The 13,743-nt window shown below is 42.0% G+C and overlaps 2 protein-coding genes across 2 annotated transcripts in view; both read right to left on the bottom strand.

The window, feature by feature from the left end:
* Positions 1–13,743, bottom strand: part of LOC133840022 (uncharacterized) — a 42,504-nt gene that overhangs the window by 25,501 nt on the left and 3,260 nt on the right. The window contains 1 exon segment of the mRNA XM_062271678.1: positions 2,411–2,789. Coding sequence (XP_062127662.1) covers positions 2,411–2,735 — 325 coding nt within the window. The 5' untranslated portion in view covers positions 2,736–2,789.
* LOC133850529 (uncharacterized) lies at positions 1,143–2,147 on the bottom strand. Its single transcript, XM_062286651.1, has 2 exons — positions 1,891–2,147; positions 1,143–1,823 (listed from the first exon to the last, which is right to left on the bottom strand). The coding sequence occupies exons 1-2, from the start codon at positions 1,950–1,952 to the stop codon at positions 1,448–1,450; spliced, it is 438 nt and encodes a 145-aa protein (XP_062142635.1). The 5' UTR covers positions 1,953–2,147; the 3' UTR covers positions 1,143–1,447.

Raw genomic sequence — 13,743 nt, 5'->3', positions numbered from 1 at the left:
GACATTTTCGCCAGAATCAACACTGATTTGACATGACTTTTGTTGCGCACAGGCACAGCATGGACCAGCTTCCAGTTGCCAGTTGCAAGTTGCCAGTTGCAAGTTGCCAGTTGCAAGTTGCAAGTTGCCAATTGCCAGACGCAGAGAGTGAGAAGAGATTTGCTGCAGTTTTGTTCCTGCCTTAGGTGCGTGCATTCGTTTAGAAGTTTATAAATAAAGATACACACACACACAGAGTGAACCTGGACGCAGCTCTTTGCATTCGCACTTGATTGGATTTGATAGCTAGCAATGCTAATGTGAACTGAAGTTGTTCTGCGACTCGAACTGAGGTTGGGCTAGAGTCCCAACCTAGGGACCATGCCCAGGCCCAGGCCCAGGCCCAGGGTCAGAAGCTGGTTGCCATCGTCTGACTTTGGCTGCATATTGCAAGTGCATTCATTTGGAAAATTGTTGCATGTTTTCCTAACTCAACTCACTCGATGTGTCTGGCACAACAGCAACAACAACAACAACTAGAACAACAGCAAGTAAGGCACTTCCTCTGCTTATTTGCTTATATGTATGCCATTTTAGGCTGTGACTGGAGGTGAAGGAGGAGAGAATGCAAATATTGCAGTCAGAGTTTCAGTGTATCGACTGTGCAAGAAGAACTTTGCCGATGAACATGTTTATAAATTCGTATTTATGTATTTGGTTTGCTTGATTAACTATAAATATTATGGCTTAGATTTGATTTGTGGCAGACAAAGGAAAATACAAAACTCAGCGAAGAGATGACAGAGGGGGAGAAAAACACTATGACAGCCGCCTGTAAGTTGCAGAAAAACTTGTGGTTGCGTCGGAGAAAATTGTATAAATAAGAGAAGCTGAGAAGCTGCAAACGAACTTCTTGGCTGTGCAAAACTTTTGCCATGCAAATTGTAATTTTTCATCATGCCAACAACAACAAGAACAAGAACAACAGCAATAGTTCTTCTCAGTTTTTGCCGCTTTCCGCTCTGTCAGCCAGCGAGGACTAAACGCATTTCGAACTATGCAAATCAATTTTTGTTAAATATGAAATTAAGTTTTTGTCGTTTCTTTGAAATAAATGTTATAGATATTTCATTTATTTGCTAAATAAAATAAATCATATAAAATATTCCTCTTTAAAGCAAAATAAATCGTCTTAAAACGAACCGCACAACCTTCTAACCCATTTTCTTTGTTCAACCAAAAAATCAATAGCAGCATTAACAAACTAATTTTCCACAAATGTTTTGTTTGTTCTTCGCTTTTCATATGCTTTATAAATACAATATTTGTGTGCTATTTTCCCCTGCCTGTATGTTTTTTTTCTTTCTTGTTTCTTTTGAAAGTCTTCTCATGCCGCTTGCTGCTTTCTGCTTTTGTGCCGTCCATCAGGTCGGACGACAGAGAGTGTCCCCAACGGTCTGTCCTCATATCAACATAGAAATTTATGAGCCGCTGACATGCCAGGGCCATTCAAAAGTGGCCATAATCCTAAGCCAGTGCTGGCTACTGCTTGGCTGCCATGACTACACTTCAGTATGGCTTCATTAAAGCCACGTTCCAACGTCTCCACCAAACTATGGAAAATTTCTGCACCAAAGTTTAGAGATAGCATAAAAATGCCCATATGCCAATTAATGAGCTGCTGCTGATGCTTCTGCTGCTGGAGCAGAGGAAAGTCACCGTCCGAAATGGAACTGAGCCACCCATGTCCAAGCGAACTCGTCGCTTCGGAGTGGACCGGAGTGGAGTAGACGCCCCATGGCGACCATGGGCCACAGAGATGCCACCAACTGTGCTGGCTGTCGCTGCTCACAGAATGATGGGACACATAAAAATGTGCTTTCAATGTCAATTAAAATAAATTTTCCTCACTGAAAGTTGCCCGCAAGTTCGATATGCCACTTGAATGAATGAATCAAAATGAAAATAAACATGTTGCATGCCTTCCAACTTCGTTTGCCATCTTCGTTTTCTGTTCGTTTTTGCTTTCCAACTTAAGACACTTTTCGACTTTAATGATGAGACTCTCTGGCAAATTGATGAATGTGCGCACCTTTTGACTTGCCGGCCAAAAGTTCATTTATTTTATTTGTGAGATAAACGAGAAATGAATGCTGCTACACTGAGCAAAAATACTATACTATACTACTATGTAGATAGTCGAAATGTGATTTATTTTAAAAATATTTTAAATTTGTTCGCTTGGCACATATTTAAATAACCTTTGAATTTCGAGATCTCAATTCGTCATAAAGTTTTTTTTTTTTCTTACAGTGTATCAGACAGTTATCTACGATAAGAGCTGAAGAGCTGACATTCCGATCACTTGACAGAGGAATTTTCTTAATTTAATAATAAGTGTTTGCTATTTTTTGAAGTGTATTCTACTCACCAATATCGAAAGCCGCAATTGCTGGCGTATTGAGCATTAAACAGCCGCTGGCAATGATCAATGCCAAGAGGCTAAGGTTCCAGTTGCCGTTCCAGTTACTTGTCGGGCAGGTTAAATGCCGTCCTCGACTCTGGGATGAAGATGATGACGATGAGGATGATGATGAGCGGGGGTAGCTAGAGCGCGGGTTGGAGGTGGAAAGGCACTGGCGGGAGAACATTTTGTAGTTGGATTTTGTTGCTGTTGTTGTAGCTGTAGCTGATGATAATCTGTGCGTCATTTTGTTGTTGTTTTCGTTGTTGTTGTTGGCTGTGCAACTCTCCATGTGAGAATGTGGGGAGAAACTTGATTTTGTTTGAAATTGGCTTTGAAGTGAGATCTGCAAGAATAAAATGTCAATGTGAATTGATTAGTAAATGAAGTTAATAAGAAAAAACTATGCGCCTCTCTTTGCGATTCTCATTGTATGCTTAAAGCTTTACATCAGTTGATCTGAGCTCAAAGCTCTTTTGTTTATTTCCTGCTCAACGAATCCTTTTGCTACGACAAGCTTATTTAGTTGTGTGCGCCTCTCTATGCGCTTCACTAACATTGAGCAGAGAGAGAGGGAGAGTGAAGCGCACTCTTCTATGCGCTTCTCATTGTGTGCTGCCTTCGCTTCTAATTAGTTTTGCTTAGGGTAGTCGCTGGGCTCACCCACATCGCAACTCATTAAAATTAAAAGACATCAAAAGAAATTTGCAAACTAAACACAAATAGCGGCAGCTGTAGGACGACGATGTAAGCGCCTAGAATGTCCTTTTTGTGCCTGCCTGCCTGTTCATAGACGGGATGCTCCTAACCGGGCCCTGGCACGTTCACTCATCTGCTGCCGCCTTTTGTGCTACCTTTTGCCCTTTTTTCGCCGCACGCTTTGCATAAACTAAATAAATTTTCTTGGCCGCCCGCCTTCCAGGCATGTCATAAACTGGGGCTGACTTGGATTTTTCCTGCTCCTCCTCCTCCCCCTTCGGCTGTGGGGTTGACCGTGCAGCTTCTGCTTTAAATTGCTACACCAGCTGACGTCTGACGGGTTTTCCTTATTTCTTTTTTTTTCTCTGTTTTCGGGTTCTATATGAAGCTTGCTTGTTGTATATTGCTGTATAAGCCAGCGTTAAATTAAAGCGGAAACTGGCTTCTGCCTGGCCATTGGAAGATTTTGCAAGAGGTTAATGGAATGACAGTCGAGAAAGAGAGGAACGAAAAACCAGTGGCAAAGAGAGGAGAAAAGTCGAGGAGAGGAGCAGGCAGGCAGACAACATGTTTGCTTTGGCCGCTTTCTATGTTCCACCATCCGAGTTTTGTGAGTCTGTCGCTGGCTTTTGCCACAGCAAAAATTGTTGCGAAATAATGTTAAATGAAAAGCACAGAGTCATCGAGTCAGCCACAAGAGTCGTTTGAGGACGAGAAGAGCTAGCTAGCGAGATGCTTTTGGTGTGGGCAAATGTAACAGACCACCTCATCCGCATTGTGCTCACGACTAGGCGATGCTTTGCCTCCTCCTCTTCGTCCTCCTTCTCTGCGCTTCTTATTCACTCCATTGGTTCACATCCTCCGCGTCATCGTCACGCACATTCACTTTGCATTCATTCAAGTCGAAGTCGAAGTTGGAGTTGAAGTCAAAGCTGGAGTTGGAGTTGAACTCAAAGACGTAGTCGTAGTCGAAGACAGCTGGCAACACATTTTGGCTTTTTTTTGGCATCAATTGCGGTTCAGATTCATTCACAGTTAAGCGCAAGATTGAGCAGAACATTTGGACAGCCGAAGTGAAGTGAAGTGAAGAGTTAGTTAGACTCAAGTGACTGCTGACATCACTTGGCTGCCACACAAAGTCTCCCTCAGCAGCAGTTAATGATCTTTACAAGTTTGAGGAATAAAAAGGACACATTCCAGAGCTTACAAGCCTCAGCTTACCTGCTGCTGATGTTTATCTAACAAATGTCCATACATGCTGCTGTTGCAACCTGAGAAACCCTATCGACCGCCTCCGCATGCATGCAAAAAAAAAGAAGAGAAACAAGAAATGGGCAACGTCATGTGGCAATTTGTCACGCAAACGAAGCTGCAACGCAATCACCACCCCCCAACTCTAGGACTCTCTTTGTATTTTCCCTTGACTCGTGTCAATAACTCAGCGCTTAATTGCTCATCTTTCAACGTCGTTGCATCGAGCTCCACATGCGGCTGCCTTTGACGCGGCCAACAAATTAGAAAAATTCTGCGGCAATGCCTGAGAAATAATGCTGGCTGTCATAGTTTCAACTACTCGTGCTTTATATACTCTCGTATGCACAGCGGCGATCTGAGATCTTGCGATCCTCCGCTTGCCACACAATGTAGGTTAAATTAATAGCGACACTCGAGGCAGCGCTTCGAGCGCGTGGCATGGCATCGCAAATGCCGCTGGTCAGGACTGTTCACTTGCTATGCACACCTGGCGGCGCTTTTTGCACTCGTTGCAGCAGCAGCGTGCCACATTTTGTGGCAAGTCGCCGCTGCAAACTCGCTTCGCTCTTGTTTGTTTTTTTCTTCTTTTTGCTTTTTTCGTTGCAAATATTTCATAAATTGAAATGTACAGTTAGTTAATTACACACTCAATTGCCGCTAAAAGTGGCAGCTTTTGCCGCAGAACCAGCCGAGAGACAATTTTCTGCTCGCTCCGACTGCATTTTTAATGGTTGTCATAAAAGATTTATCGCCTAATGGTCAAGCCAACTGCAGTCATTGGCGGATAGAGGCGTTCTCCAGACTAATCACAGCCATTGCCAATTCTTGCTATTGTGATATAATCGCTGACGAAACTTCTTCCAAGTCAGTTGCAGGTGCTCGAGACAAAGGTTCATTAGCAAATAATTCTGGCGAATCAATATCATCATTATTTTTTGGCAATACTCCAAAAAAAAAGTCAAACGAAACTCTTTGTTTTAATTTATTTGTTTTCACTACTTCCTCGAAATGAAAACTTTTGCCTTTAATTGTCACCCATTCGTATTTCTTTTGCTCTGCCTCTTTGCTGCTCTCTGAGAAAATAAACTATAGTTTTAAATTACGAGCACTACTTTTTGTTTTGTCTCTTTTGCAGCATTGTTAGTCTTTGCTGAGGCCAAATGAACTCAGCAAAAGCATTGACAAGTTTCACCCAAAAAGTCTTAATTAGCTGCTCAACTTCTTTTAGAAACATATAAACAATCTCCAATTTCATTGCATTCTCTCTCTCTCTCTCTCTCTCTTAATGAGCTCAACTAGCCGGTCACAGGTCATCAATCAAAAGCATTTTCATTCTAAACTGTCAACACACATACACACACACAACCAAGCAAACACACAGTGATTCACCTCGATTACTGGGAGTCGAAAAACTAAACAAATTGCGGACCCGCGTGCTGAAAATTTAAACATCAAACTGTGTTTTTGGCTGACTTCCTGATTAACTCGAAAATAAAAGAACTGAAAAATTCCCGCAACAAAAATACCAACAACCAAATTGATTAATTGATGAAGCGCAGCGCTTGCAGTGTTTTCATGGAAAAATCGAGAAAAATATATATAAAAAGTAGAACGAGCTGCCACACAAATACATATACATATATAGTATAGATATATGTATGTATGTACAGTAGGCCACATGGCCCGACACAATTTGCATAAATCGAAACACAAAAAGCGAGTTGACTGCTGTTGCTGCTGCTGTGATGAAAATTGGGAGGCAAAAGATATTTATCTTGTGTGCTGCGTCGAGTGTTTGAATGAGTGTCAAATTAAATTGATCAATTAAGCAATTGACGTGCCGGCAGCAGCAGCCAGAGATCTGATCCAAATGAAAAATGCAGCAAGTGCACAACCAATGCGACGAAGGGAAAAGACTTAATAGCGAGACAGAGAGAGTCTTTTACGTACAACAAGTGACGCAAATTGTGGAGCAATATGGGGTTGAAATTGTGGGATTGAGATAGTATTTGAATTTAGTAGAGCACTCTAGCTAGTGACAATTTTCTGTCAATTCAGCGGCGCTAATCAAGCGAGCAAGTGTCGAGTATTCAAATACGCGCCGACAGAGAGAGAGAGAGAGAGAGAGAAAGAGAGGCATAGAAACAGAGAGGGACAAATTGGCCAGCAGACTCTGTGGGGACTTAAAGCCAACATGCGGGTTACAGACACCGAACGTCATATATATGTATATATAATCCATCAAGCATGCAGACAGTTGCAACGTTGCGTCGGAGACTCAACTCAACTGCGACTCAACTGGAGTCGACTCGAATTTCCCCCCAGCTGTAATCAAATCAAATGACAACGCAGACAGCAAGGAAAATGCAGTAGCAACAACTTTGTTCAACTCCAAAACGGAAGGCAACTGTCTAAGCTTCCACAACAACAACAACAATAACAAACAACAACATGCCACATGCAACTCTCACAGGAATACGTTGACGACTCGGAACAAGCGCGATTCCTGTGACTATTGTCACATTTGATGGCCAACACTTTTGATGATTTAATAACGGCTTTCCAACCAGCAAAAGAGAGAGATAGAGAGAGAGAGAGCGAGAGAAGGGGCAAATCCACAGCAAAGTCAGTAACAGCAACAGCAGACTAATGAAAGAGTGAAGTGTGCCCGACTGTCGACTGTCTTTGTGTGTGCTCAAGTAGCCTGGCTTAAAGCCGTCTTCCTGTCTGGGCAACAAAAAAAAAAACGAAGAAGAAATAAAAAATAACTGAAAATTTGCATAGAGACAACAGTTGACAACTTTTTTTTCCATTGCTTTTTATTATTTGCAGCTAGAATGTATTTCTATTATGTTGACAGGCTTGGCAGACAGACTGACTGTTGACTGTCTCTCGGCTGTCTGCTGCCACTTGAAATGGCAGGCAGGAAGCCTGCAAGCTTAAAGGCACTTAAAGGACGGCGGGGGGCCGTGAGTATTGATTTTCGACATGTTCCAAGTTCATTAAAGTCACATCAGCGACACGCCTCCCAACAAAAAATGCAAACAACAAATATACAAAATATCCTCTGCCCACATTTCGACCGCAAATAGACACGAGATGCGACAGCAGCAACAACAGCAACAAACAGCGCCCACAAATCAACGCCTAACCACAAAGCCAAAGGCGAGCAGCGGCGAGAACTGCCGAAAAAATAGAGCGAGTAAGCGAGAGAGGGAGAGAGAGAGAGACGACGACGCCATTTTGTCTGTCGCCCGGCCATTAAATATGCAAAAAGCAACATGCGAAAAAAAAGAGAAGTGAAGGCGAAAAAAAGTGTTGCATACTTTTAGTTGCTGCGTCAAACCGCAAAAAGGCAGCAGAGCAAAAAAGGCAGTAACACGAACACGAGCAGAGTAGAGCAGAGCAGAGCAGAGCAGAGGCAGCAACAGCGACAGGAAGCCGGAAAAATAAATAAAAAGGCGAGACGAGACAACCTCCAACCTGGCCGTCACCTCGCTCCTCTCCGCAGCCTTGACTCAACTGCTTTCGCGAGCCATTCATTAGCATAGACATAGAGAGCAATATTGAATTTCTATGCCTGTTAGCCCGTTGTGTGTGGGTGTGGGTGTGTGGGTGTGTTTGTGAGGTCACAAGGTTGCGCAAAAAATGTTTCACGCTTTGGCAAAGTTGTGTTGAGTGCGCTGCAAATCACAGGCTGGGCAGTGAAGCGTGAAGCAAAGGCCCAAAGGATGAGAGCTCAAGCAGCGCCTGGGGATCAAATTAGTCGAGTTTTTCTTTCGTTGCGTTTGGCATAAGGAATCTAGCGAAATATTCCAGTCTGTGTGCCCACGATAAGTGGCAAGTAAAGTGTTTAAAAAGGGTTCCCAGAGATCCATGTGCAGTCGCGTCACATGTCATCGGGAGGAAGAAAAACAGGAAACGCGAGGCTATTGACAGCAGTTATAAAAGGAAAATGCCAGAAAGAGGGAGCGAGAAAGTATGCTTCGGCAACTGATAATAATTTGATGCTGGAAAAAAGGGAACCTCATCGGAAGGTTGAATAACATGCAAAAGAGTATAACTCAGCATGTGGGGGACGGAGACGGAGACGGAGATGGGGGGTGGGGATTGGGATTGGGGGCTTAAGGTAGCATCCCTCAACGGCTTGTTAAAACGAAGCTGGTAAGCCCTTTGGGGCATTCACTTGTCTGTCAATTGAGTAGGCAGCTCAACAGCCACCCGGATCCATCAGACACACCACACACACACTCACACATACACACAACATACACTCACATCCTGTGGATTCCGCTTTGTCTGCGGTTTGTCAGCAGCTTCGACATCAACATCGACATCGTCATCGTCATCAACGTTGACGTCGCGTGTGGGCCACTGTCGGAATTTTTATGAATTATAAGCGAAGCTGCTGAAAAATATATATTCAAAAAAAAAAAAAAAGAAGTATTTTTGAGGATGACAACAACGACGGCAGCAGCAATAGCAACAGCAACAGCTACAGCGCTGACATTGACAATGAGGCAGTTGTAAGTGGCTGGCAGGCGAGCGCAACAACAAAGCGCTGATTGACAGGAAGGCACACAAAAGCGGGCCACGAATGACGAGACAAAATGCCAGCACATAGTGTAGAGTACAGAGAAGCCTCAGCAGAAGCTCAGACAGGGAGACGGACTCAATCGTTAGGCCGAGCAACGGAGCGTGGCCAGGACATGTGGGCTCAGACAACGCCCATGATGATGATGAGCACACGACGTTGAAGCTCTACACTCTGCATATCGATTTTCATATGGTAGTACCATCGATGAAAAGGGAAGAAAGGGGTACTCGAAAATTGCAGCTGCGGCTCAGCGGGCTCTTCTTCTTGCATTCATTGTTTTCACATGTTTTTTTTAATGATCCCCCGCATCCGCATAACCGTTAGCCAGACAAATTAGCAACGCTTGATTAATTTTTATGACACGCTCAGTAACTGAAAGACACAACACAATGTTGCAGGTGAGAGATACAAACACACAAACACACACCAATACATCCTAATGCACACATTGATTATGCTCTTGCATGTATGGCATAATGACCCAACATTTGTCTAATGATGTGCAATTAGGCAAATGGTTAATAATCATAGGCTTGCTATTGTTATTGTTGATGTTGAAGTTGATGTCGATGTCGATGTCGATGTTGTTGCTGCAGTTGCAACTAAAGTTTGTTTTATTCTTTTATTTCACTTTTTTGGTTTGTTAACTGCACGTGCACGCCTTCGCGGGGGCGTGGCAGCGGCTTCGGCCATTTGATTATAGAAATCATGTACTAGACAATTGTGACACAGTTGCCCATATGGACTCCCTCTCTCTCTCTCTGCTGGTTGGTTGCCCCTTCTCTTCGCTTAAGCAGCCGGAAAGGCGGCATGTTGAAAACTTTTGTTTGCCCGCTTTTGCTGTTGGCCCGTTGTGGATTTTGTGGTCATAAAATTTAACGCTTGTTTGGGCTGCTGCTGCTGCTGTTTCTGCTGTTTTGCAGGAAGCCTTTATTAGCTGATTGTTTTTATAAGGTAATGGGCATTAAATGACTACTTTGTTGCGGTACCGTAATGCAGTTGAAACAAAACAACCCACAAACAAACTCCCTGAGGTCTGCCAGTAATTGCCAAAGCTTCATATTCAGACGAAACGATCTCGAAGGAAAAAAAGTCACAAAATGTTATAAAAGCAATGCTAACAGTCGAATGATTTATGACTTCAACAGTTGAAAACACTGCTGACATATTATTTATTTTTGGGAGTTCATAATAAAGATAATATTGCCCGACTTTTCTACTATATACTAAAGTCAACAAAACATACATTCATTCGAATTTATGTTTAAAGTACTTAATGAATTTGAAGCGAATTTCTTTGTTTTAAATTATCACAAAAATAGTTATTTTAGAGAATTCGGATTTAAATTTGAGAAATTTTTATAGAGTTCTATTCTACATTAATATCTTAACTAAATAATCTAACTTAAATAAATATCTTCCTTAAATTTGTTATTTATATTTATTTAATATTCAAAATGTATATTGTTTGATTTGTTTACTTCATTTTTAGAACTCTCAAAGAAATGCAATTGAATTGCAAAAACGCATAAGGTTAATAGAGTAATTTTTCTAGACTTCTTAAATATTTCTTTACATAACGAAACTGTCAATTTAATATTAAACTTGAACATAATTATGTAAATGAATCCTTTAACAAAAAATAAAATGTTTTTGTTCAAATAACATTTTTTACAATTTTACAAATATTTGTGACATATGTAAGTATTTTTAGTTTTTGCTAATTAATAACTTTTAATTTAGCTACTGACAACTTCTACATTAACTTTTTTTTAATAAATATTCATTATTAATTTAAAGTCGAAAAAACGGAACATTTCATTGTTTTTCTTTTTTGGTAGCTTTTAACATTATCTCATCTTAATTCTTGTGAAGTGAAATACATTTAACCCTCTAGAGCTATCCGAGTCACAGTTCTCACTCCAGCAGTGGGCGCTACAACAGTTGGCACTTAACCCTCGGCACATCACTCCCTTTAATTACGCAAACATTTTGCCCATTTTGTTTGAGGAGGGAGGGGGGCAACCCTCGATGAAAGTCATCACGTTGTCGGCAAATGACAAGTTCCAGTAGAAACATTTTTGACACCTGGCGTGTGGCCCATTTGATACACTTGGGAATGCATTTGCATAGGCTTAGTAGAAGTATTCCCTGAACGGGGAAACTAACTGGACAGCCCCGACTCGGTATCTATATACATACATAGTTTGGGTTAAATGAAACAAGTTTTGGACAAATGAGTGTGTTGAGTGTGTGTGAGAAATTACATTGCATGTATGACAAAACTTTTTCAAAAAGCATTCATCGAGCTGATAGGAGAGGAAAGGAGCGGAGAAAGAGGAGAAGGTTCAGTGGGTGTGCTATATGGGCACAGCATTGATTAATGAGCCGAGGAGTCGCGACTCGTACTCCAAATATGCATTTGCCAACTTAGAACATAATTACCAAACCAAATTTCTCGGCTTGATGCCGAGCACTATTCCCGCATTTTGATGGATTTGTGGGTTGGGCTTTTAGCGACCCTGAAGGCGCAATTATTGCATTGAACTCAATGCAGAAGGCGGCGCTAATGACGTTTTATTGTTTTGTGATGCGTAAAATGCTGTTGTTGTCATCGTAGATGGTCTGGCTAATTTTTTTGAGGCAGCGACTTGCTTGAGTGCCTTTTACAAATCGAGTGAGTCTTCTGTTCTGTTTACACACACGACAAGAAGACAAAGGCAAAGACAGAGAATGCGGGAAGCAAAGGCATTCAGTAAAGTTGATGACGAGCGGCGATTCATTTCCGGCCGTTCGTCTCATCACATCACATCACATCGCATTCTAAATACAAATTTAATATGCCTTATATGCTTTTTCATAACACAACTAAGTGGCATGCCCCATGCTACGTGTGTGTCCCCTGTGCTCCTGTTCTCGGACTCCGACTCCGACTTCGACTCGGTCTCTTTCTCATTCTCATTTCGATTCTCGGGGAATGGTCGCAAATTTGCGCAGTGAACTGTAACCGAAAGTTAATTAGCTCAACGGAATCGTCGTCCCAGTTGCACTCCCATTCCCAAGTCCGAATACGATTCCGATTCCCAGTCTCATCTAGGGGACCATGTGACGAATTCAGTGTCTTTTCAAAGGCCATTCGCATTTACATCCATGCGAGTGCGAGTGTGTATCAGCAAACATTGATGAACCATATTATAAGGGTCGACGGCTTGTTGCTTTGATAGGCAAAGAGCATAAGAACAACAAAAAGGAAACTACACAAGAAAAGAAAAAGGAAATCTTAATGTGAGAATCAAAAGGGTTTGACTTTGCTGAGAAATTGAAGTGGAATTTCAAATTGTTGCACAGCGCTGAAGATTTAGATTAAAGACACACACAAGACACATGAAAGTGAGAAATGATTGATTTAACAACTGGAATTAAATTAATCCGCTTTGTCAACCAAACTCTGAGATTATAATGGAAGTAAGTCTATTTTAAGTTGATTGTAAATAATATTATTTAATAATAGATTTTGTTAGCATGTTTTTTTAGGGATTTTCAAACTGCGTGGGGTGTGTTTTCTTTTTGTGTGTTGTATTTATTTTCTTGGCAGTTACATTGCATTCATTCTATTTGCTAAGCTACGCTGACAGCTTGAAATATTTGGGATACTTTAACAGCAACTTTTAACTAATTAAGCGCCCCACACGCCACACACAACAACAACAACAACAACGCCAACAACAATGGCACACAGCTGTGTGTGGAAAACTTGAAGTTGTTGCCTTTAAGCTGCCACCAACAGCAGCAGCAGAAACACATAACAAAAAAAAATGTGGCACATTTAAAAAAAAAGAAACACACACAACAAAAACTGTGGAAAGAACAAGAGCAAAGCTGGCGCCAAGTCATTACATGAAAAATTCTCAACAACATGCCAAGACATAACACACACAGATACACACACGCACACACACAGAGATACAGTGGCTACTTTTAAGAGCCGCAACACTTGAAAATATTTCACAAGTACATGAAGACGATGTCGACGTAGACGTCGACGCTGGCAGCGACAGCGACGTTGACCGCAAGACGAACACTTCAGAGGGAGGGAAAATAATTTTCCTTTGCTGCACATTTTTACAAGTTAACACACAGCATAAAAACCAGGCAAACAATAAAAACGAGAATAAAACTAAAAAACCAAAAAGAAAACAACACAGAAGACGATGAAGAAGACGGAGAAGGAGAAGGAGGAGTGAGTGTGAGAGTGTGTGAGGTGGAGAGGGTGGGCGTGGTTAGCCCGAAAATGTTTTCCTTATGCTACTGTATTCGGATGCCTTGGCCATGCACGACTGCCGCAGGGGCAATTTGTGTGTGTGCCCCACACAACAGCAACACAGCAGAAATTGTGGCACCTGTGCCATGTATATTTTTGTATAGCATAGTGCGATGTATCTGCCGCGCCGTGCATCTGTATCTGTATCTTTGTATCTTTTGCCGACGAGCCAAACAAATAAACTGCCGGCCAAGTTATGACAGTCAGCGGGCAACAACAGGCAACTGCCAACTGGCAACTGGCAGGAAACATTATTCTTAGTTAGATGCTAATTAATTAAAGTTGCAGAGACCGCAGACAAGCCCCAGGTCCAAGCCCTAGTCCATAGGCCATTCGTTGGCCAAACACACGTACGCTCATGTGGGCAGCCGACAATGTCGAGGCAACAATGCTGGAGATGACATTACTCTCTCTCTCTCTGTGTTGTGT

The sequence above is a fragment of the Drosophila sulfurigaster genome, chromosome 2L (genome assembly GCF_023558435.1).
Source record: "Drosophila sulfurigaster albostrigata strain 15112-1811.04 chromosome 2L, ASM2355843v2, whole genome shotgun sequence".
NCBI classification, from domain to species: Eukaryota; Metazoa; Arthropoda; class Insecta; order Diptera; family Drosophilidae; genus Drosophila; species Drosophila sulfurigaster.
This window is presented reverse-complemented; position numbering and strand designations above follow the sequence as displayed.

Coding starts and splice junctions, on each gene's coding strand:
- LOC133850529 (XM_062286651.1), bottom strand. CDS start 1,952: ATGTTTATTTTCATTTTGATTCATTCATTCAAGTGGCATATCGAACTT. Junction 1,824..1,890: donor GAACTTGCGGGCAACTTTCA/GTGAGGAAAATT, acceptor TTCTGTGAGCAG/CGACAGCCAGCACAGTTGGT.